Below are 24,999 nucleotides of genomic sequence, written 5' to 3' on the forward strand. Positions count from 1 at the left end.
CACGCTCGCTGTCATTCGATAACAAGTGCCATCGTTTCGGTCGATCCCGGACGACGAGGTTCGAACGGTCCCTTCATTGACGCGTCAATTTCAAAGACGTTGCTTTTCTTTTGTTGCACGTACCAACGAAATGCTCGCTAGGAAGGTGCACTTCGTTGCGCAGCAAAGAGTCTCGAAAGATTTGATAGTGCGGATTTTGATTCGGTAGAGTGTCACGGAATAGAAACGACACGTGCGAGCCGGTCGAGCGACGGCGCCAAACTGCGAGTGACAGTAGTTCGCGCTCAAGATCTCCGCGCACTCCGTCCTGCGCATGTACCCAAACAATTGGACATCGAGGATAGGACCGCGTCATTTCTGATTCGTCGAGGGAAGAACGAGGCGTGGAATGTCGTACTTTGAATGCTATGCAAATAAATATATCTAGCATGGATCGAATTCAATCTTTTCTTCCTCCGTGTAACTCTGATTTTCGTCAGCATGTGTTATAGTAGCAAATTCTTGAACTTCGGTACGATCCTGTCGCCCATTAAATTGTGCTCATTGTTTGCACTTGTGATCGCGTGCAATCTTTATCCTATTGATTCTTATTCGTGTGCATGTCTCCCCGGTCTAACTTCGATCGTCCGAATGAAATGGATTTTACTCAATAAGAATTTAGATCAATTTTTTTAGAACTGCTTCAAAGACAACGAGGACGTTACTTGCCAAAATCGGATCGTGGAACCCATTCATCTATAGAGCATCGATACACATTATTCCATTATATCTAAATGGATATTTTTCTATTTTCCCGCATAACACAAATAATTTCATGGATTGCTTATTTCACTATATTTTAGTGTACGCGAATCTTTTCGATAGAGAATCTCAAAAAGAGATTCGAAATGTCGTATATAAGCAACTTCAGGAAATAAAGACAACTATTTAATTTTCAAACTGTTTTGGAATAGGAAGCGGGGTATGTAGAAAGTTGGACGATTTAAAAAACAAATCTTTGTTTATTTCATATCTCGTACATGCATAAAGTTAAAATCTGGTTCTTAGCTAGGAAAAATACGTATTCGATGAAATAAAATCGAGGAGTTTACGTATAGAAACAACATCAGATCTACGAGTAAGTAAAAACGTTCAGTGCGATTTCCGCACGATTCAATATACAAAATTAATGGAATTTTCAACGTTCCAATTCTCTTTCCATATTAATTTAGCTATATTAACATCCGGGGATGTTGAAACAGCTTTTAATAGATTGCAATTCCTTCCGTCAATTTACAATCACACAATACAATGTAACAGCAATTCTCAGAAATTAGCTATTCCCATCATTAAGTTAATTAATTTACAAAAATGTACAATTACGATTATCACAACAATTGTATTATTCAGCTTCTACTGACGAATACTTGCAGGTGTAAGGAGTGTTCTTTTCAATTATTTTAATTGTTTCAACGTTTCGCTAACACCGATATTACCAGCACGATAAAAAAAAAACATTGCGAACATATGTTTGGAAGGACACGGTCTACCCTGTTAAATTTGACACCTCGACAAGAGAAACTGTACAATACCATCAACACCTGTCGACCGAGCGATTGTCTAAAATAAATTTGAATGAGGCACGTAAATGTAATCTAATTTGTACCATCGTAGACGTTTCGATAAAATCGGGTCCCGAAATTCTGTCAAAGGATAATAAATGAAGGCGGTTGAGTCATGTAAGAAGTCTCTACCGATCAACAGATTACTGCGCGATAAAAATTCTATAACCGAGATCGAACAAAGACGATCAGTCTATAGGGCTATAGTCATTTTGAAATTCTATGTTGTTATATGTCTCTGCTATCCACCCGAGCAAGTATTTCATCTTTTCTGTGGTATCGTCCGAAGCTGTGAAATCCGCAATCGCCTCTGTCAAGCATTTTGAAAGATGCTTCAATACAGGCTGGAAAAAGAAACGTAGATGTTATTGTATTGGTTAACTGGTTTATAGAATAAAAGGGAGAGAGAATATTTACCACAGGCCAGTCCTGCCTAAATAATGCTACACACTCATCACTGAAACGGTCAATGTCTAAAATATTCTTTGCTATTAGCTTTTTAATAAACTTCCCGAAAATTGACCATACGTAATCTTTTTGCGGTTGTGCTAACAACATAACGTTCCGAGGACAGAATATTCTGTATATAGGGGAATCCAGTTCTAAAGACTTCCAATGATTCATCGACCATATCTTGATGAATTTTTCTTGAATAATTTCGACGAATAAATCACTCCGATACGCAACTGTGGACAGAGATATACTGTATCAAAATATATGTATGCAATGAACAATACTTCCAAGTTCGTAGACTCGTACTTAGCAATAAAGCGAAATCCGTGCTGAGAAAATACAACACTTTCTCTGCGCATGCTACGAGATCGGCTCTTTCGGTTAAAGTTTGGTATAATTTGTCCAATATAGTCGACACCATCGGCATTGTCAAAGAATCTCCACCATTATCCAATATGTCCCACATAAGCTCCTAGACAAATAAAATAAATTACAAAGTATACCGTTTCTTAATTTTTGGTAATCCGAGAAGTTTTCACCAAGTATACGTACTCTTAAATCGTCCGTAATTGTGGTGGGACAGACAGCATTCGGATTGTGTTTGATCTTTCGAATCTCAGGCAACTGTGAATTATTCTTTAACAATCGATTTAACTCTCCCTCCATATCCTTTAAAAATAGTGAGTCCACAATGTAAGATTGTATCCACTGATGTATGCGTTCACTGGCCAATCTAATTGCAATTTTCACGCAAATCTCTTTCACCGATGGCAGAGTATCCTCCGCTAACAGAGAGTCTATAGATTTAACGACACGCGCATCGCAGATCGTCGATATAGACGATTCGCATTTTTCTTTCAGCTCCTTGGACATGCTCGTGGCTAATGCATTCATGTCATCCGTCACAGCCGGCTGTTGACGTTGGACAATAGTATTATTTATAAATGATGTAATATATTGAATACATAAAAGATTTGCAAACCACCTTGATATTGGTTAACTTATTTTCGGCACGTTTCTTTTTTAATATCTTCCCAAAATTCGTCATATTTGCTTCTCTGGCGGTCGTCAATAAAGTATTGCATATGTGTTTAACGCAAACCGAGGCGACTCTCTCCGATACAAAATCAATGGTTTTCCACGTAGACGCTGGTTGGCCGTGAAAAAATGCTTTTTCTAGTTGCAACTATTGATACATGGAAAATGTAATATTCTTTCTGAACTGATTCATATAATTAATGAACTCACCTCTAAATGCTTTACACCCGCACCTTTAATGGACTTCAGTAGTTGACTAGAAACGGGAGTAATATGCTTATTCGAATTATAGTTTTTTATGTTTGCCTTGGTGCTTGTTACCGTACTTTGTCCAACCGTTGGACAACATATACGCAATGTCCTCTCATTAATAATATCCATTTTATCCAAATTGCATTTTGTAGATGCCACAGGAACTATTGAATCTCCTAACAGTGCATTTTTGTGCATATAGTGTTTGTCGAGTTGCTTCAAATTCTTCAATTCCTCGACTTTGTAAGTCTTCTGCCAAGACGAATAGAATTCCTTCGGAAAATTTGGCAAGTCGAACAACCAACTTAAGGTAGATTTTAGGAGTATCGCCGTTTGTCTAGACATAACACCATTCAAGGCCTTGAAATCTGAATTATTTACAGCTTTGTAAATGTAATACAGCAACTCCAATACATGCTTATAATATGGTAATCTTAGAGACACACTATCTAACATAGCCAAATATTTTGCTATCCAAGGTACAGTTAACGATAGTTTCCCTAGAACTATTGCATTGTGAAGGCAAAGATGTAAATTTATCGTTGGTAATACCTAAAAAAAAAAACGGATACATATTATTAGTTGTAGTTGTTAATAATAGTATAGATAGATTAAATTGAAAAAATGCAGTTTTATGATGAATACATTAGTTGAAAGAGGATTGGCATTGATTTTATATCGAGTGTAGATCTTACCTTACTCCTTACTTCTACTTGGGCTATTAAATCTTTACAATTATTCGTCATTGATTTATATGGTATGGACACAACAAGTCCTAGCATTTTCGCGAGAAGTCGTAAACTGGATAAACAGGTAGTAAAATTTTGTTGTGTTTGCTCATCGACCATTGTTTCTATCACAAATAAATCATACACAGTTATTAAAGGACATAGTTTATCGCTACATCAATAATATAAAGATGTGCTAATACCTGAATCTTCTATTTCACTGCCATTGAATTGAGAATCATTCAATTCCATTATTTCATGGATCAAACAATTTTCTAGGTGAACATAAAAAATTGGATTAAAAGCAAACAAAATAAAATCTTTAAAAAATTCTTGTACTCCTGGAAATGATGGCTCCATATTTTGATTGTTTGAAGGCTGTGGTGTTACTAAACGTTTTTGAAGTTGATTCAGTTTCTGAGGGTTTACAGATGTCAAAGCTTTCAGAAAACTTAAGCTTTTGTCGTCTTCTGCCTCTGACTACAAGAAAACAGAACGAAATAAACTGAGAGAATTATCTATATTTCATAAATCATAGAAAGATTTGCACATACCTGTAACATTTTCTGTACACAAGAAATTAAAAGCTGAGATTTGAACAATCTTGCAAAATGATAATAATTTATGGCATCATTATGCATAGTGAGAATACTTCTTATTTTACTTCCCAGAGCTATCTGAAATGTCCATCCTGGTACAGAATGTTTCTCCTCCCATATTCTAAACGTATCATAGAATCCATCTCTTTGCTTTTTGAAAGATTGAAACGCGATTACAGACGGAAAGTTTTCACGATTATCTGTATCTATTTGAAAACACACATTTAATTCCCCCATTGTTTTTGATAAGCTGGAAAAAAATAAAATATATTTTTTAAACATACAATATTGTGATTACAATATTGTGTATACATATATATATGTTTATCTGAGTCATTCGAAATGATTTTCTTTGAAATTAAAAATTATGTTCAATAAAAATGAGGCATTAGAAACAAGTTTATCATGTAAATTAATATCCTCAAACACAAAATACTCTATTTTTAAAAAAGAAGTCAAATTTTGTAATTCATGTAAATATCAACATATTGTGCTCAAATACGTGGACAACATTTTTTAGAGCCACTTTTCACAAGAATTTATTTAATTTCGAAAATATATTCTTTTATTAAAACTGTTAACATACCTGGTTTGCTTAAATTGTCAAGTACATGACGTTGGTATCGACAGATGTAAAAAATTTGTAGGTTATATTTACAATAGGTAATGTAATTATTCGATAATGAAATAAAACTTGTACGAGATTAATAAGGGCAATTACAATCTTTTAACCGGAAATTACTTTAATTGTAGTAAAATGTTAACTGTCTAGTCTTCGTTAAAGAAAAACGTTAATTATTCGAATTTCGATTATCCAAAGACCCGATTATCGGAACATAGAACGAGTGACATTATAGGACCGTGAATTGTACAGCACTGTGTAACAGTGTTTACATCTAGTAAAACAAAATTTAGATTTGGGTTCCAAGAATTATTACACTACAATTCTAAAAAACATACTATCAGAATGAGAAAAATTAGATACAAAATCTGCCATTGTCGCAATTACCAATAACAAATTCAAACTATTTGAATTTTCAAATTCAGTAGCTAAACTAGTAACATTCTATTAAGGGATTTAAAAAATAACACACACAGTTTTTTACTTCCAAAAGAAACAAGGAATTATTAATATAAAGAATTTGAATATTTACAATATACATATATTTTTGTTTTTTTTCATGTATAAACGTGAACTTAAATATAATATATCCAAATACAAATTATCACTAATGAATGGAAAATTATTATATTATATAATTTAACTTATTCTTATTTTGTCGAGACGTGTTAGTTTCTGAAATGATTTATTATCCCTTGGAGCTAACAAGAGGGTAACAGGCAGTAGTAGAGATACCACAGTTATTCATTTTGTTTCTGGCCATTTTGATGTAACCTTTATCACCCCACGTTGTTCCCCAACTGTTCTTTACCAGCCAGTAATCTGAACCGGATTCATCATCAGTACCATATCCTACTATTAATACACCATGATCCAAATCTACTGAAGAACATTGTGGTTCATAGTAGACACCTATTTTGAAACAGAATAATTACGGTATAAGTAAATAACAAGTACTTTGAGGTGATACTCTTACTAATCGATAAATCTGACCTTCGGAATAGAATTGAAAGCTTTCGTGCGAAGCATCGATAGCAACAGAAACCGGTCCTACAGTAGCAACAGCTGCTTTCAATTTTTCTTCATCGTTTTCGGGAATCTGTACAAAACCAACATCAGAAGCTCCACTGTTCCTTGGATCGTATCTAGAATTAATACAGTATTATATAAAAAGTAGCGATAAACGGATATTTCATTCAAGATATTTGTATAGTGAATAATAATTACCTGCATTTGTCGTCTTCTTCTTCATACGGGTACGACTTTTCCGTATCAATACCGTGATTATCATTAACATATTGAAATGCTGCAGACATCATTCCACCACTGCATCCATTGTTACCGTATTTTCCACTGCAATCTATTAAATTCTGTTCGCTTAAGGAAACTAGAACTCCTTTAGCACGGTAATGTTGTGCTTCCAGTGCTCCAGTCTACAATTAAAATTAATTATGAGTAATTGATATGACTTAACATAAATTGCATGCGATGAGCATAATTATTCTTCGGTAATACAACTTACTGCTGAGAATGCCCAACATGAACCACAGTGACCTTGGTCTTTAATTGGAGTAACAACCCCAGCATCTCTCCAATCCACGGAAGCTGGCATTTGTACATTAGCTGGTTCAACAAACCTGGCTCCAGTAAATTGTGGTCGATTCACACCATTCATAGACTTGTTAAAACCATTTAATACTTGCACAAATTCGTGATGAAGCTAAAAACACAATATAAAATAAATATATTGAAAGAATAACAAACGTACATAGAAAAATTATACAAAAATTACATACCATGTCTCCGTACTTGTTCATCTTTAATTTAAAGGATACATTTTTCTTTTCATAGTTACTATTGTGTTTAGCAATTTTATGCTTATTATCCATGTATATCTTCATTCTAAACTTTTCTTCTATTTCAGAATTGTATGATTTAGAATGCTCCAACTGCAAACAATTAATATGGATCTACATTAGAATACATAACATTTTTTACATTTAATTTATTCAATTAATGTGCTAAGAACATGTTTGAAATTTATTTTTATTAAATGTATTTGATTAATTTTATTAAATGTATTTGATTTTCAATTCCAGTTAACAACATTTATTTGTTTCAGGAAACCTGTTTATGTGTGAACATAAAACTTCTAGTGTTTCACACTAGATAAGCATGACAGAACGTTACCATTATCTCAATGTAAATGATTTATGTACCTTAAACGAGGTCCATTCTTCTTTTACAACTTCATAAAAAGAAACAGCTTGCGCTGTGGCTATTACTGCCACGATTAAAAGTAGTAGAGTTTTCATGGTTCCAGATTTTGTACCTGTAAAAGTACATACAAAATATTAATTTTTAATATTATATAATAATTATCTTTTTTTATAACAATATTTTATTATAATGCTACCTTTAAATTTTCAACGTAGAAAAATAATAAAATGAACTGGCTGTTAAACAATATCTAAATGACACATCTCATGCATACGGAAATAATGAATTCAACTTGAGTAAAAAAGCGCCAATAGTATTATCGAATACGCAGTAGTAATGAAATGATCGAGACGTTATATTTTCCAAATTATACGTACAAGTAAAAATAACGGGAAATATCTTAAATGATTTCGTTAGAAAAAAATAATAGCTGACTGTTTAATTCGATTAGAAGTATCGAATGTGTCTACACAAAAAGGTGATATAACGCAGTAGATTATGGAACAAAGAAGTTACTAATGTCTTCAGCTGACGACATTAATCTGCGACTTGGCTTGACGATTTCCAACGAACGAAACGTCAATTGACCTTTATTTTGACAAAGAAAAACATCGAGTCACTACGTAACGGTTCCTTCAAAATGATAAACATATCTCGCCACGTTCTGACGACATAGAAACGCTTTATTGAGCAAAAGCAAGAGTAGAATTCCTTAATAAAAGAAAAGAATATATTTAAGAAAGAAAAATTTGATGCTACCGGATGTATAACAAAGCAACAGGAAGTTTAGAACGGTGATTGTCAATTTTACAGAGTTACGTCAAACAGTTTAAAGAACAATGAAAGGACTGAAAACAATTATATGGAAGATTTCGATGTACATTACCAATAGTGACAAAAAATTATCCTTGTTACTTACGGAGACTGGTTAACGGACGTCTCTCAAAAATCAAACCAGGCCTAAAATGTAAATATTTCGAGCCACTGTATACTTCGGATTTCGACTAACGACTAACGAGGACGCTCTTTCTTCTCTACATATGTATACATTCTCTTCCCACCCCTTGAGTTTTCCTTCAACTGCCTTCAATACTACGTGATTCATCGTCGCGTGCTTACTCTAACACCACAGGCCACAGCGTCTCCCAACTTCCGTCCCTGTCACTAAACTCTAACAAAGAAATTCTCAATACATACAAGGATAATAATCATCTGGTATTACAGTAAAGATTTGTCCATTGTCAATGCTTTGTACATTCGTAAAAATTAATTTCTATTAATGATCGTATGTTACACTCACGGAATCTTTTGCACTATGAGTTTACATACGATCGTTATCATGTGATGAAATAATTTATTGCAGTTTATACTATACATTTATTCATTATCGAATAACTCTGTAATGTTTATGTAAATTTGGTTTAGGATCTGTAACATTCGGTCGATAGAATTAGCTATAATCTTTTAAAATTATGATTAATATTTGTAATCGGCGATTGATGATCTGCGTTCAATATTTATAATCACCAAATGACGATGAATTTTATCAATCAATCAAGTTTTATATTTATTAGATTTTCTAATGTTATATTTATTTAAAGTTTACTGAAAAATCAACGAATTGAGAAACGCTGATGTAGTAGTATGTATACCTCATTCATATCTTTTATCTATTTACATGTGTTTCTGATATTTTGTGTTTCTCGATTTATATTTGATTATCCATTATAGTTGTCATGTGATTTTGATAAACGCTTTAGTAATCCATGATGCAGTTTTATCGCAACCAGTGCGTATATGTATACAATAATATGTATCCTCTAAACTGCGTTCTAATCTTTCGACTTTAAATTCCGCTTGTCCCACATATTTAAGTACATAGATCATTTCCTCCTTCAATATCCGAATGCTTTGTTTAGACTATTATTTAGACTATTATTTAGACTATTTATTTAGACTATTTAACGATTTAACAATTTTAGATTCCTTGATTAGTTGTTTACCGATATTAGTAAAAGTAATATCAGTTTTAATTAATTTTTCGTTATTGTTTGTAATTACTCGAAATAGTTCTTAATTTAACAAACGTTAAAATAAAAAATGTGTTATCAAAGAAATTGAATCATTTAAAATTTTAGATTGTCTAGACATTTTCTGCAAGTGAAATCACAATGCTGATGTCAGATTTTTGATACTTGATATCTCGTATCTAATTACTCTGATTTAATTGCACGAGGAAAAGATTTAACTCTACGGATTGCGAACTTAATAACGATAACATTTAACAAAATTCAAATGCCAGCCATTTTAAAATGGTTTGAATGTTTACAGTTACAGAGACGGAATTTCTATCGGAACTCGGAACCTTTGATATTTGTTACATTGTAATCCAAAGCTGGACAGCCTTGATATTCCATATGTAGACTGTGGCGATGCCACGTTTTCAAATTAATATTTACATCTCTTGGTGAACAAGGATAGAAAGACTAGAATGCGCGGTAATATTTGAAATATAGTACGGTGTAAAATAAAGGATATTCAACGCGTCTCTTAAATACTCTACAATCTTTTATACAATTCTCTAACAGATCTCCAACAATTATAGAATATCATTATTGAGAATTTGTTGATTGTATTTCAGTGAGGTATTCTGTCCCTGAGATATGCAAGTATCTCTTCTGTTGACCTGGCCAAAATCGCTTGCCGCGGCTGTTTAAAACAATTCCCGGATAATGACAAGGTTCTGTAGGAAAGAATATCTATTTTTATTACATTTCGAAGGCATAGGATTTATTTACTGCAGCTTACCTTATATTCTTTAAATTACCAAGTTCCGGTGGCACATATCCGATATTATTATTAGCTAAATCTAATACTGTAAGTTTTTGTAATTTTCTTAAGGATGACACGTCAATATCAGCTATTCCATTGTTATTTGCTATAAATATTTCCAGTGGCTCAACGTCATAAACGGATTGCGGAATTTCTTTGTACCTGTATTATATATTTTTATATGAATATTTATAAACCACCTACAGGCATTCAATTGTATACTGTACCTGTTAAACGAAATATTAATTTCTCGCAAATATTTTAATAAACCAAGGTTGGAGGGGAGTGATTCCAACAAATTTTTACTTAAATCCAAATTTTGCAAGTACTTATATTTTTCGCCGATCCATTCTGGTATACTTGTTAATTGATTAGATGTTAATTTTAAATCACTAACTCTTGTAATTATAGATAACTGTTCAGGTAAAGTAGATAACATATTTCTGCTCAGATCAACTGTGCTCACATCAGCTTTACATGCATTCTCTAAAACATCTTGCGGTAACTCGTTGAGGTTTTGTCCAGCCAAACTAAGCAACTTTGTACTCTGCATAGTATACCTAACATATTACAGATAGTTAAAAAATTATTTATTAATAATAATTTAACAGTTCACGACACATATTTCCGTACACGTACTTATCTGGATAAATATTAGCACTGGCATCTGCTACCGGATATTCTTTTGTACTTAAATTTGTACTGTTGATATTTTGTCGTATATGCTTTAAAATGCGAGATGTACCACACCGTATTATATCCGCTCTTACATTTTGTACTTTATTTCCATCGATCGCAAGTTTTTTTAAATTTGGCAATATACCGACATAACTTGGTACTCTATAAAATAATTATTTCTTGAAAAAGTTCTATTACGTATAACGATAGTACACATACGAAGAAACGTACGTAGTTAGCTTATTGTAGGATAAATCTAGAATTTCCAAATTTACCAATTTTATTATTTCTTCTGGCAACGTGTCAATATTATTATTTCCTAAAGTTAATATTTTTAATTTACCTACACCGTCCAAACACGACATGTCGAATTCCTAGAAATAATAAAAATTAACATAACAAGCTCTTTATAATAATTATCGATACATACTGTAATGTTATTATCAGCCAAGTGCAATATTCTGAGCATTGTACAACCAGATAGATCAGGAAACGTTGTCAACTTGTTTATATGTAACATCAATGATTGTAGTTTCCTCAATTCACCCAGAGGTGGTAATGTTTCCAATTCGTTATTGCTTGCATCCAATTGTAGTAATGCTAATTTCAATGCAGCATGTAGTATTTCACAAAAAAAAAAAAACATTTTAGGAAAGAGGAATTCTTACCTCTCATGTTTGTTAAATCGGGTGGTAATTCTTTCAATGCATTATGGCTTACATCCAAAGAAGTTAATCTCACTAAATAACCCATTCCCACCGGCAATTCGGATAATTTGTTGCATGACAGGTCCTACATACAAAATATTTTAGATTTAGTAATAGAATCGATTATTTTTCATGCAAAATCCATATTACAGTTTACCAAATGAGACAACATTATTAAATCCCCCATTGCAGGATCAAGTTCTGTTAAGGAATTGTCCTTTAAGGATAGTTCTCGTACTTCACTTAATTTGTAGAATTCAAGAGGCAATTTTTTTATCTTATTGTTTGATAGATTCAGTATTTTTAATTTACTTAAACTTCCAATTTCTGGTGGCAAGTCTTCTAATGAGTTGTTGTGTAACTAAAATCATAGACATTGTAGTTGGTAAAAATCTATTGTCAATAAATACTATCTTTATTATAAGTACAATTAAGACATTCTCAATGCTTACAAGTAATGTTGTCAACTCTGACAAGCATTCTATTTTTGAAGAAATTTTAGTTAAACTGTTATAACTTAAATCCAGTGTCTTGAGTGGTTCTTGTTCCCACCATCGTTCATTTTCATGTACATAATCAAATTCAAAGTGCAACTGTTTTACCTCTTCCCTTGTTAATGTATTTATTTGCCATACTCTACTAGGTACTGTAACAGATATTATTAATATTAACATAATATACACATGAATAATTATATTTTCCAAAAAAAAAAAGTAAAGCTATATATAGCAAACACGCAAGTTGAACAACTAATAAATGCTTACCTTATGACATGTCTGTGATGATCTTGTATGCTTTGATCATAAGCATTGTTTAATCTATAACATTTCCCATAGCCTAACATGCAAAGCAGTCTATGAGTTGAATATAAAAAAAAATAATATAATTATGATTTTATTCATGAAAAGTGAGTTGGATGGGAAAACAAAATAAAATAATTGATATATAGTAAACTATCCTCTGTTGCCAAAAAGTATATAAAGCAATATCACTTTTTTACTCATGTAATTATTATAAGTCAGACATCTGAGGTATAAAATACAATTTTATTTAAATTTAGTAACTACAAAACAGTGAAACACTTATTTATCACACTTAACATAATATTGTAGTTTTTTTTTACATGTACAATATCATATGAGTAGTTCCACTAATAAGTAACTTTTATTTTATAATATAATTATGTCAATTAAAAATCTATCTTCGTAAGACACGCTGAAACGACATGAAAACAATGTAATATGACATGCAACATTAGCACATTTTACAAGTGCAACATCGGAGTATGTATATATGTATGCATCAGGCATTTGGCTAATTACCGGAGGGTGTACATATCTAAATTAACATCTAAACAACATTTATTTCGGTTTCAAATGTAGCAAATACCCGTGTATAGCCCTTTCGACGAGAGATTTAGATTCCCAGTGTTTCTTGCGGAGATAATGTTAACCTCGGACAATTCGGCGTTATCGTCATTTTTTGTGCGTTGCTTGAACACTGCTAGATGATTAAGTTTTTTCCTAATACCGCTCATGTTGCACTTTTGTTGCGCACATTATTTACAGATCTACATCCCCAGTGAAGGATGATTTAATGATGAATATTCCCCCACTCTTTGCTTAATAACTGCATCGTGCTCGTACCAACTCGTACTACAAGGCACAAGGACGCGACTTGTGCATACGGTATGATCTTATGCACGCGGGTGTGGAACATCTACTGTTATTCAAAGTCTAAAATCCAGTACTGTTCTGCAACCAATCAATTTCTATGAAATTTTATAAAACTAGATATTATGTATTTTTCGAACGTTATAATAAATTTCAAGACTTGTTCTTTCTTTATATAATACATTTGAAATGCCGTAGGTGTATACGATCGAATGTACATATGTATACATATGCACATACAGGTTTATCTTACATGTTTTCACGTGGCAAAAAATTCTTCTTACACCATAATTTAAAACCACATATACATTATAAATATATTGCAAATTATTTATCATTCGTTTTATATTATATTCACAGATATATCACAGACTACATACAGAGTTCTCTGTGGAATATCTATCTATGATTTGCATACATAATCATAATGTATATACCGTGAACCGCGATTTCCTTAAGTAGAAATATAATACCATGCAGAAGATATAATAGATCTGATCTTACTACACGAGTCGTAACAAGAACTAATCTTTTTTTTTTTTCGTTCCAATGGAAACAATATCAGAATTGTACCTTTCATGCGCACGTGTATATGCATACAGTTTAACCTTATTGTACGGTCTATCATTTAACGTGGAAAGCAGTAGTATGCACGAAGGTATTTTATGAGTGTGTGCGAGTGTTAAATGACTGCATTTCTTCGACGTATACAGAAACAATAACATGATTTAAATGCAATAAATAATTTTTCAGTTTCATTATTTATTCGTGATTTTTCGGTACCGGCACACGTTGGACCGTAAGTTCTATAAAATTGATGCCGTATGATGATATTCATGCTGGCAACAAATGAAATGAATAAAAATTAATTATTACGAAAGGTAGCTTTGTAGAAAGTGCATGATGCATTCTTTATGATGCAAGTAACAGGAATGTAGTTTTATGGTGCAATCTATTTGTAAAATAAATAATTTATTGAACCGGGACAGTGACAAGACGAAAATGACAGAAGAAAGGAAAATATTACCAACAAATTCATTAACGTGAGTGTTTTTTTTTTATTATTCTTTAGTGTGTAATAGATATTAAGGTATTCCGAGGGTAATAATAATAAAGTATTCGATACTTAAAAGGTTTACCTGGAAGTATTATAATAATTTATATATTACAGAGTGGAAGAACTATTGCAAAATAAAGGTATTAAATGCAGTGCCTGGGACGAATATGAAAGGTCTGTCAAAACTCTTCCCAAGACTGGTATGAAGCAATTTGAGCCAGATGACTCTTGGTTGCAAAATATGCAAATTGAAAAGGGTCTTAAGTCCCGTAAAAATTTAATAGCTGTAGAAAGAGTAGACCGTATTTCGCAGTTAGCCAGTGCTGAATGGTTGCCTCTACTAAAAAGGGCTAGAGTAAAGAAGCATTCTGGCCAGGATTGGGGTAATTTTGGTTTGGAAAAGAATTGTGCCTTATATTTGTTGCCAGAAGAAGCACTATTTCTACTGGAAACTGTATGTTATCATTATATAACATGACTCACATTTTTTAACATGGTATAAGGAAAAGTAAGAAACTATTTTGTTTTAGAACTGTTTGGAACTTACTTGGAACGATGTACCATTGTCCATTCAACAGGCTCATGAACTTTTAATTGATAATGTTGAGTGTACACTAGAGGAATACAGAGTTTACAGTCATTTAGTACGTTGTGGATACCGTATACAGCGATTTATTTATGAAGCTGACAAGAATATGAAAAGTGATGAAAGTAGCAATGGTAAACGTAAGGTCATTGTTGAACCCGAGAATGGTCTTTGGAAACAAACAAATCTTGATACAGATACAGCTAATGAAAAGCCTATTAATGAGCAGGAGAGTACTCCTGCATCCGATAATAATTCCATAGAAATTTGTCAAGATCTAAATGAACCTGAAGACGTGGATGATAAACATAATGTCACGAATGATCTTGATACCTCAGTAGAAAATATTGAAAGTGAAGAGAAAGATACGGAAAATTGTCTATTACTAGATAGTGACGCGTCTCTAGACAAAAGTAGTCCAGATAAAAGGAAACGAAATTCTAAAGTGGAGATAATTTCGGATGAAACGCTACTAGGCACTATTAAAATTGTTACAGATCCGAAAAATAGTATGCAAGGAAACAATTCGATAGCGGATTGGCGATCAGCGCGCATACAGCGGAATGTTAAATTATTGCCCAAGAGAACCGAAGTTAAGAAAGCACTTTTACCCACTCCTGATATTTCTGAGCCTGATACTAATAACAAAAGCTTAGAATGCAGTCTGGGAAAACATAAATCATCTTCGCCAGTTAGGGAGGAGTCTCGAAACAAAAGATCGAAGCTTGAGGTACATCAATATAAAATAACGTTCATACTGTTAATATATGAATACAAAATTCACTAGAATTTTCGTAAATTTTAGGTCATTGAACTTTCCGACGATGAAGTCGAAGAGGTACCACAGCCCATGTCGCGGATGCAGCTATTGGATTTAATTCCAAACATCGCGTGCCAACAGAATGTAGTAGTAAAAATTTCAAGAGCTTACATACCGCACAGTGTGAAGCCTCAAAATAATGTTTACCAATATACAAGTGCCAAGTTAAGAAATTTACAACAAACAGATAGGAATCTAAGGCAGTCTAGTACTAATCCATCGACGAGCAATAATGTTAGAAGAAACATGCATGTCGCTACATTGAATCATAATGTAGCAACGAATGTACACAATGTTTTTATGCATGATTTGTTCTCTATGGTACGTGGTCATAGTTACTACAGTCAAAACTCGTTTTGGCAGAATAGGAGTACCATATTTCAAAATATATTTAATGGAAATCAAATGTTTATGCCAAGAAGAATGTATCACGAAAGGGTCGTAGCAAATATGTCGTATCATTATAGCGTAGCTAAGAATATATCGTTACCTGCTCCTCGTCAAAGATATTGGCTACATAATCGCTATAGAAATACTAATAATCATTCGTACCAAAAAGACGAAGTCAATCAAGCATCGTTTAAAGTGCTACCAGGAGCGTCTTCCTGGTCAGAATTGAAAAACAAGTGGCGCGAAGAGAAAACGATCACTATCGATGACGAAGATACACACAAAGATGAAGAACACGATGATATACAGGTAGTTGGGCGATTAAGAAATCCATTATGTGGACCGAAGAGTGCAAGCACTTTGGAAGAAGTTTTCAGTAAGCTTAAAATAATCAAGTCCATGCCCGAAAAGTCTGTGAGAAGAAAGAAAAATAGATACAAGATATCATATAATATCTATTCAAACACACAGAATTATAGGAAAGCGAATCCTGGTCCGCCGCTCTACCGAATAGTCGTAATAAAGTAATTAAATACTTTTCTATCGATATATTATACTTTTATCACGTAAAGCTTCATTTGTTTTTATTATATTGTAGACAAGACGATTCCTTCGTACAACCAATTGAATTGCATCGCTTGGTACAAGATGCTAACAATTCGCCAATAATGTTGGCCTGTGTTTCCATGTCAATTTCATACATTCAGCCTGGATTTGTATGTATACCTAATTTAACGTAATTTAAATAAAGTTTTTAATTTGGTTTATTTACACTTTATAATTGGTTTATTTTATTTTATGCTGTTGCTCTGATATCTTATCAAGCTAATATATTTTTATAATAATCTAGAATTTAGGAACTGCATAGTACGAGCAATGAATGTTATTAGAATTACTGCAAATAATTAATACAGGATGTAGGAAATACGGGAACGTGCAGTACACAAATAATGTGTGTTTCGAACTTTATTATAAACGTTTCAAGTAACATTTCACGTTGTATAAATTCTTTTCGTTTTCTTTTTGTTATATTTTGGTCTTTTTTGTAGTGTCCGTGGAATTATTTCCGATCTATAACCGGTTCTATTGTTTGTCCACCGCAAATCTGACCCCAACCAATCAGACGCCAATGCTTTTCAATACGTCGTGACAACGCGATCTTCTCTTCAATCTCTGTGCAGACGGGGTTCGTTAAACTGATTTTAGCTAAATCGGCACGAGTGGCTATTACCCGGCCTCCGGTACTTAGAGATCCGATATTTACCAACAGTACTTCGTTTCTCGATAATTTAGGTACCTGTGTTTTTGCGATCATATTACTTGACAGTTCAGATGAAAAAGAAATGCAGTTCACGTAACAACCAATAATCTTACCCTTGCAGCCTTCTTGTCACCTTCCGTTCGAACTCCTAACAATCGTTTAAGCAGGTAGTATGATATTTCGAGTTCAATAAATATTTTTGGCAAAGCCCCCACAGCTCCCAAAATTTGACCTACTAGACGATCCGCTCGACACAATGTTGGTTCAATTTTTGTACCAACACCTTGAGATCCATTTGAAAAAAAGAAAACACTGTTATGTGATAAATAAATGTATAAATACACAAAGCAACTTACCGATCAGGCCACCTGGAACTGCAAATTGAAGTTCATTCTGTTCAGCGAATAATGATACTATTCGTGAAAATATAGGTCGACAAGTCAGCTTTCCGTCACTGTCTTTTGATACTAATCCAGGCCGTACTTCAATTTCCATGCCAACCTACGAAATAAAATATATTTTTATACATGTACGCGCGCGCGACACGCGGAACGGGAATAAAACAAGTGATGCTTGTGACAATGAACAATTGTCATACTTTTAATACTCCTCTTAGAATACTTCCTCCAGCTACGCCTCCTTTTAGGTCATCTACTTCACATCCAGGTTTATTTACGTCAAACGATCGAATTACGATTAATCTCGGCTCCGAAGTGAAATCTCTTAAAGGTACTGGAATCTTCTTCGTGATGTACTCGCATAAGACCTCGATATTGTATTTTAGCTGCGCGGATATTGGTATTACAGGTGCTCCTTCGGCCACCGTTCCTAAGCACAAGATAGAAATAACAAGTAGAATTTAAAGAATAATTTCAAAGGCTATTATAATATTGAAAGTACCTTGGACAAACTTTAAGATTTGTTCATATTGTTCTTTCGCTTGGGCCTCTTTCACCAGATCTATCTTGTTTTGTAGAATTACAATGTGTTTCAGCTTCATAATTTCAATTGCAGCTAAGTGTTCAGATGTTTGAGGCTGAGGACACGATTCGTTGCCAGCTGTAAACGAATTTATGATATTTCCATCTACTAATTGTAATAAGTGATCCATTATTTTGTGAAAAAACTGTATACCAATTAGTAACAAAGCAGCATCCATAACTGCTGCACCGTTCAGCATAGTTGCCATAAGAATGTCGTGACCTGGGCAATCAACAAAGGATACATGGCGTACAAGCTCAAATCGGCCAGTGCAGATGGGACGCAAACAGGGAAATGTATCATCTTTGCTTGAACCTCCGGATATGTAACATCCTGGTCTTGGGCATTTTTCGTTGTTGCATTTATAAATCTTGGCATTTGCATAGCCTGCAATGAAGAAATCAAAATATTAATCATGTTATCATAATATTTATCTTTCTGTTTTGTTTTATAAAATACTTTCCTTAAATTAACGAGCTGTTCAATCAATCTCCCTAAGATGAAAAATTATTTTCTACTTATAGCTTTTATCCTTGTTATTGTAATTTCAGTGTTTAATCGATATATTATATTATATGAGAAATAGGAGTAATAAAAAGAATAAAATCAAGTATTCATTTAAAAATTTAATTGCGATAATGGTAGTAATAATTTACATTTTTTATGAACACCTCTTACGTGCGTAAGATTAGAAATACAATATATAAACATATAAAACATCCATTCCTTATAATCAATTAACCCTTATAAAATGTAACATAAAATAATTAAATAAAAAGGGCTAAATCGTATAATTTTGTTTATTTATACTCTAGAAATTGTTACTACAATACATTTTATAACTAAATCATTAAGAAAATTAAATGTTGTTTACGATAAAGTAGCATAGCTTCACAGAAACATTAGTGAAAATAAGACTAATTTTAAAGTAAATAAATTATGTACATTTTATAAAACATATTAAAACCGTCATTTATAAATTGCATTAAAAAGGTAAAAAAAAGTATGGCATTTAACAATTATAACTAAATCTCAAGAATTTATCATGGTATAATATACAGTACACAGTGACTTGTACAATCAATTCAATATTTTTGAAATAAAAACATTTACTTTGTCTTGGAGCTTATATAGCTTTTTGAAATAAAAACGTTGTGTTCGTGTTGGAGTTCATGTGGCTGCTCTGTGAGTTAATTTCATACTTTCATAACATTCATAATTTATTTGAATAATAATCACATACAAAAGATAATAATTCTATCAAAACAAGTATCGTCGACAATTTTTGGCTCCACATTTACACAAAGTTTTAGTATAAGATATATCGGACCGTGGGGTGTCTGGTCGAATTTCAAATTCATTTTGAGAATCCTTAGTAATATCGGTGCCTAGACTATCTTTGCTCGGTATATCTTGCTTAATAGAATTCTCGTTGTTCCTAGACGTCTGACACGTGTAATCAAACGTGATTTCTTCGTTCATCTTGATATCTCTGGTTGCAAATAAGGCAAGGTTCGGCAGATTTGGATCAAGACAGTCGATCCACACTGCATAAACGGCCAAATTTGGATCACAAGAATGATTGATGAAGTGAGAAATATTACCGTATACTGCGGCATCAACAGTATAGGGACATTGGCCTTCAGTTTCATTATAATCTAAATCGAATAGGTATGTTCTGCCAGCAGCATCGTATTCTTCACCGCGTTTCTCAGCTTCCTCGCTCGAAATCACCTCGCCTACATACTGTGCCACAAAGGACCCTTTTTTGATTAACTCTAGAGACTTTACACCCCAACCCCTTCCATTGGCAGTCCTAAATATGCAAAGTTTCATCGATGTCCCACGCTGTACTACGCGATTAATGCAACTCATGTTGCATGCACACCGTTTGTTGCATTCGTATATCGGCGTGCCGGGTGGCACTCGTATCTTAAATAAGGAATTGTAAGGACAGTGTGTACCATATTGGCCAAAACAACATTTCGCTTTGGAATTGCAAGTAGTGCATTCACAACCAATTGGTGGATCATTGGGTATTATTACGCCGGTGCCAGGCCGGTAAGCGTCTATGTAATAAAAGTTTTGAGGTCCTTCTTCTAAGTCTACAACGTTCTCCACCTTTATGGTTGGTCTACCTTTAGTAACAGTGTTCATTTTCTTTTCCCAAAGCAATAATGCATCCAACTGTTTTTTTCTCAGATCAGAAACTAGTATCCTGAGAATTCCATCTTTAATGAATTCAAGTTTTGAATCACTGACTGTGTACTTGAAGTTCTTCATAGCTGCAAACAGAATGTCGTATCTAACTGACACAGACATTACTGTTTTCTTCTTATAACTAAGTTTGCGTAAAAATTGATCGATATCCTGTTTGTTTGGATAGAAGTTTATTGTTTTCTGAAAGTGAGCCAGCACCTCTAATCTGTGTTTCTCGAACTCCTCCAATACATCCGAGCAATTGATTAGATTAGATTCTGGCTCCCAAGAATTAAATTTGTTACTCCAATTTTTCCATTTAATTAAGTATGTCGACTGGCCGTTTATTTCTTTCTTCCCAAGAATACTTTCCACTTCCCATAAATCATTCTCCGAATGCGATACATTTACGCCGTTCCGTTTCTCGTATTTGATGTCTTTCAATATCACTTTCAATTCCTTAAGCTTATAATTGTCTAAGTTGTACTTTAACTGCAACCTTTCAATACTACTACTATTGTTATCTGAACAATTAGCATTGCCATTGTTATTAAACTTATTCAGTCTTGTAGTTTTTATTTTAGTACCATTCTTATTTTCGTGATATCTTATGTCTTTATTCATATTATTTCTATTTTTAACAGTTTTATTAATTTCTGCATCGTCACTGTTTAAATAATTATCAACAGTTTTGTTTGTGTCAACATTTGCTGAAGAAACACTGAATTTCCGTTCGTATTTTGCTTGTTTGACACATGGTTGATTGATCCCTGGAGAAGCAGATCTTTTTTCTCGTGTCAAGTACATATCCTTTATGTTGCCCAGTGTATCTTCTTTACATCCACTCATATCCTCCTCTGCACAAGCGTCTGTAATGCCAAACATTTAATGTTATTCTTTCAGTTATACATTTCTGAGTGTCATTTAACTAGCATAATTATACCTTCACTTTCTCTTAGCATTAGCATATCATCTTCTTTCTCAAAATATTTCTCATAATACTCTACACTTTTCCTTTCGCACAATTAGAAATTAGGGCTGATAACATTACATTATAAATTTTTAAGTTGGTTGTAAATTTTAATTAATATTCACTTAAATATACGAATGCTAAATGACCAAAGCATACCTTAATAATTTTCAATGTATATCTTTCTCTATTTCCAACTGTTACAACTTAAAATACCATAAATTCATGATATACAAATATAAACTATAAAGTAATAAATTGAAAAATTTTAAACATAAATAATTATACTTACCTGCATTTGAATCTTATAGCTAAACAAAATTGTACTTACATACACTGTTATTTTCTCATAGAACACTTTCATTTCAGTATTTTTAAATAATCTTCAGTACTTGTAAAGATTTTTAATAAGGTATGCTTTAATCGATCGTATATGTAGGTCTTCATATTTGTATAATCAATTATGTGCAGTGCATGTATCGATACAGTCAATTATTACGAACACTGAAGAGTAATTGTTAACAATAAATAATGAACACACACTTATAACTTCCTGAGAATAAATTTTGCTCGATTCGAAGGAAATAGAAATAATCTTTCTCAGATGTTAAACAATTCACGTAATGCGATATTCTCCCGAACATTTGTTTGCTGCCTTATGACAACTCGGAACATAAAATGTTATATAAAAATGAATAGAAAGGGATAACATAATTGTGTCATTGGTCTCACCTCAAATAAAATAACTTAAAATGCAGGTTTCAAATAATTACACAGCGTGCAATTTCCATGGTTCTATAAAAACATGAAGCAATGGAATATGATCTTCGTAGCGCGCGATCCGGAAACACGGATTTATAAGATGGCGTCAAACAACTAAAAACGACGCCATCTTCAGAATCTGTCCAGTAAACGTTCTTTACCGTCTTGTATGAATTCGCTCGAGCCACGCGTGGAAGTAGAGGAATTTATATCTTCTTTGTTCTCATTGGCGACGACGTATCTAGACAGTGCTGCCTCCAAGGAGTGCCGATGCCAAGCGAGTGAAAGGCACACATGAACACAACATTTAAGTGAATGGGCACATTGCACAGGTTTACATGAACATCCACCATAACGTTTTTCACTTCGTTGTCCCGTTTTGTTTCCCACACACGTTTAGTTCACTATAGACGTTTTTTTTTTCTTTTGTAAAAGAGAACCCAAAATTCACTGGCGATCACAGTAATCGAACGGTACACTTCTCCTAATTACAAGCAATGCAACTGTAATGGGGTAGACAGCTATTGCAACGGACATTGTAATTTAGGCATTTTCCTTTCGTAAAATATTGTTTCGCACAATACATATAAATTTGACTGTAATGTCGTCGAAATACCACACATTTCTATTACTTAATATGCTATACATTAATTTTTCGAGTATAAAAAAATTACAGTTTGACATATAACCAAGTAATTTCTCGTTAAAGTTTATATCGTAGAGATAGATGGTAAACTTAACATGAAATAACATTATGCCCTATTTAGAGAAAAGTCACTAGATGCTTTCCAGGTATCAAATGGTAAAACCATATTTCATCATACCAATTTGTTTGATTAATATTCCAATTACTGTTAATGCACATTAAACACATAGTGCATAATACAAATTAAGAAAAAAACTTGTTCCATATATAAGAGATGTTTTACATGGCTGATATTGCATGCAAATTTTAGAAAAAAAACCACGTAGATCCAAGATAATATAAATGTCTCAATCTACTTACCAAGTTTAATAGTAATGTTCCTTTCTAATTCATTTTTAAAACGAACAGTCTGTACTCCTGATATAGCTTTTACAATTGTTGATTTTCCATGAGCTACATGACCAATGGTACCTACATGAATGTAACATTGTAAGTTACTTATACGATTATGCATTCTACGCTGTGTAATTGTTTAAAAAAAGAATACGTTGTAGTTACCAATATTGATTGTAGCCTGTCTACTGATGACCTCAGGTGATAATGCAGTTAATTTACTTACGTCCTAAGTAATAAAAAGATATTTTTTTAATTTGAAAAGATATATTCGAAATAGGTCTTATAAAAGCTTCTCTCTTTACAGACAGAACGATGTGTAGAAACAACAAAATCGGATGGACTGATACGACAATATGACAGGAACAATTGATAAGACGTTGAAAATGTAATCGAATCACCGTGGATTATATGCAGATGTCATTAACAATTTGTCATAATATAAACGGTGACGAGTTAACAGAATTTCTCAGCAAAGTGGACACTATTTGAACGCGGTTTCACTTTCCTTCGCGCGTATCGGAGACAATTTTCATTCAAATAAATGCGATCGGAAAGCTTTGCAGTATGCCAGTAGCAGCAGAAATAGAGGTTATGCGAAGTATGATGAAAGCTTGTCAGACTAGTAGAACACATCGGCTTCAATACTACTCACTAGCTTCGAAAGGTCTTGTTTATAAAGATTTGGCTGACCGGTAGTCACTCCTAATCGTTCTTCACCGCCCATAATCACTGAGTCAGTATTTGCAATAAGCAAACCACGCGAGGAACACTTCAAAAAAGGCAATAGTTCATTTAAAGTTAGTACAAGCACGGGCGACTCCTGAACTGAAAAGAAGTTGAGAGACCGCGAACAGCGCCGAGTGGAGACACTCTGAATTATTATTATAGAATGTCTTGATGCGTATGCGTATGATCTACGAGTTGCACGCAATTAACGTGTAGCTAGGTGTTTGCTAAATTTGTCACTAATTGAAAATTGGTTAAAAGAATTTCTATTAAAATGTTTCACGAATAGATTTTTTTCTTCGTTATCGCCCCGATTAAAATGTGGTAACTAAGGGTTCGAAAGAATATTTTTAGGGGAAATGTTCTGCATCGGTTTGGTACCAGAGAAAGTTATTCAATATGTAATGTTGAATATTTCAAAATGCTATTTGTGACGAGCGATGCCGTCTGCGGAAAAATTTCGAAGCTTTTTCGGCGTCTGTACAGCACCAATTAGGATGGTGGCGAGCCAGGATTCGTCACAAGAGGCGCCACTGTTCAACTAATAGTTTGAGCTTTTTGTCACCAGCCTAATTGGCGCTGTACGGACCCTAAACGGAGCTTCAGTTTTTCTCCACGCGAGCCGCTGCTGTTGCTCATATATGCAAACTGCGGAATAGTTGGAAAACATTAATTATGGCAAAATTAGGACGTGAAACAATAAACAATATGCATAGGTCTATTCACGAGGATTTACTACATCGATATCTTATAAAAAATCAGGTAACGACATCACAGAGTAGAACTAACTAATGTAATAGGG

General features: G+C 33.3%; 5 protein-coding genes across 10 annotated transcripts; 1 reads left to right on the forward strand and 4 right to left on the reverse strand.

Annotated features, from left to right (window-relative positions):
* Positions 1-981: 981 nt before the first annotated feature.
* On the reverse strand, positions 982-5,533 carry Dlt (codanin-1 like protein dlt). The gene is made up of 10 exons (XM_078194488.1): positions 5,258-5,533; positions 4,627-4,921; positions 4,276-4,552; positions 4,040-4,197; positions 3,303-3,896; positions 3,040-3,240; positions 2,607-2,966; positions 2,361-2,526; positions 2,019-2,287; positions 982-1,945 (listed from the first exon to the last, which is right to left on the reverse strand). The coding sequence occupies exons 2-10, from the start codon at positions 4,906-4,908 to the stop codon at positions 1,790-1,792; spliced, it is 2,463 nt and encodes an 820-aa protein (XP_078050614.1). The 5' UTR covers positions 4,909-4,921; positions 5,258-5,533; the 3' UTR covers positions 982-1,789.
* A 279-nt stretch (positions 5,534-5,812) lies between these two features.
* On the reverse strand, positions 5,813-8,579 carry Ctsl1 (cathepsin L). Its single transcript, XM_078194795.1, has 7 exons — positions 8,433-8,579; positions 7,513-7,625; positions 7,090-7,242; positions 6,816-7,013; positions 6,521-6,726; positions 6,287-6,438; positions 5,813-6,205 (listed from the first exon to the last, which is right to left on the reverse strand). The coding sequence occupies exons 2-7, from the start codon at positions 7,606-7,608 to the stop codon at positions 5,982-5,984; spliced, it is 1,029 nt and encodes a 342-aa protein (XP_078050921.1). The 5' UTR covers positions 7,609-7,625; positions 8,433-8,579; the 3' UTR covers positions 5,813-5,981.
* A 146-nt stretch (positions 8,580-8,725) lies between these two features.
* On the reverse strand, positions 8,726-13,267 carry LOC144477237 (leucine-rich repeat-containing protein 40). The gene is made up of 10 exons (XM_078194794.1): positions 13,120-13,267; positions 12,183-12,376; positions 11,888-12,091; positions 11,692-11,815; positions 11,454-11,623; positions 11,255-11,397; positions 10,985-11,185; positions 10,573-10,905; positions 10,322-10,507; positions 8,726-10,256 (listed from the first exon to the last, which is right to left on the reverse strand). The coding sequence occupies exons 1-10, from the start codon at positions 13,265-13,267 to the stop codon at positions 10,151-10,153; spliced, it is 1,809 nt and encodes a 602-aa protein (XP_078050920.1). The 3' UTR covers positions 8,726-10,150.
* Positions 13,268-13,482: 215 nt separating this feature from the next.
* Tsen54 (tRNA splicing endonuclease subunit 54) lies at positions 13,483-17,037 on the forward strand. Of its 2 annotated transcripts, none has more exons than XM_078194788.1 (6): positions 13,483-13,597; positions 14,157-14,446; positions 14,575-14,914; positions 14,991-15,776; positions 15,852-16,780; positions 16,855-17,037. In XM_078194788.1, exons 2-6 carry the CDS (start codon positions 14,346-14,348, stop codon positions 16,994-16,996), a joined length of 2,298 nt encoding a protein of 765 aa, XP_078050914.1. In that variant the 5' UTR covers positions 13,483-13,597; positions 14,157-14,345; the 3' UTR covers positions 16,997-17,037. The 2 variants fall into 2 exon arrangements, with proteins under 2 accessions (XP_078050914.1, XP_078050913.1); XM_078194787.1 differs by lacking the exon at positions 13,483-13,597 and adding an exon at positions 13,836-14,061.
* Positions 17,038-17,206: 169 nt separating this feature from the next.
* Positions 17,207-24,417, reverse strand: Su(var)3-9 (suppressor of variegation 3-9). Of its 5 annotated transcripts, XM_078194793.1 has the most exons (9): positions 24,124-24,320; positions 23,634-23,697; positions 23,436-23,546; positions 18,652-18,885; positions 18,418-18,576; positions 18,116-18,345; positions 17,874-18,018; positions 17,631-17,800; positions 17,207-17,553 (listed from the first exon to the last, which is right to left on the reverse strand). In XM_078194793.1, exons 1-9 carry the CDS (start codon positions 24,193-24,195, stop codon positions 17,317-17,319), a joined length of 1,422 nt encoding a protein of 473 aa, XP_078050919.1. In that variant the 5' UTR covers positions 24,196-24,320; the 3' UTR covers positions 17,207-17,316. The 5 variants fall into 5 exon arrangements, with proteins under 5 accessions (XP_078050919.1, XP_078050916.1, XP_078050918.1 ...); XM_078194789.1 differs by lacking the exons at positions 17,207-17,553; positions 17,631-17,800; positions 17,874-18,018; ... (1 more) ...; positions 18,418-18,576; positions 18,652-18,885 and adding an exon at positions 18,905-21,566 and having other exon boundaries at positions 24,124-24,417; XM_078194790.1 differs by lacking the exons at positions 17,207-17,553; positions 17,631-17,800; positions 17,874-18,018; ... (4 more) ...; positions 23,634-23,697; positions 24,124-24,320 and adding exons at positions 18,894-21,566; positions 21,641-22,171; positions 22,400-22,581.
* Between the last annotated feature and the right edge of the window lie 582 nt (positions 24,418-24,999).

This window comes from Augochlora pura, chromosome 11, assembly GCF_028453695.1.
Source record: "Augochlora pura isolate Apur16 chromosome 11, APUR_v2.2.1, whole genome shotgun sequence".
Taxonomy (NCBI): Eukaryota; Metazoa; Arthropoda; class Insecta; order Hymenoptera; family Halictidae; genus Augochlora; species Augochlora pura.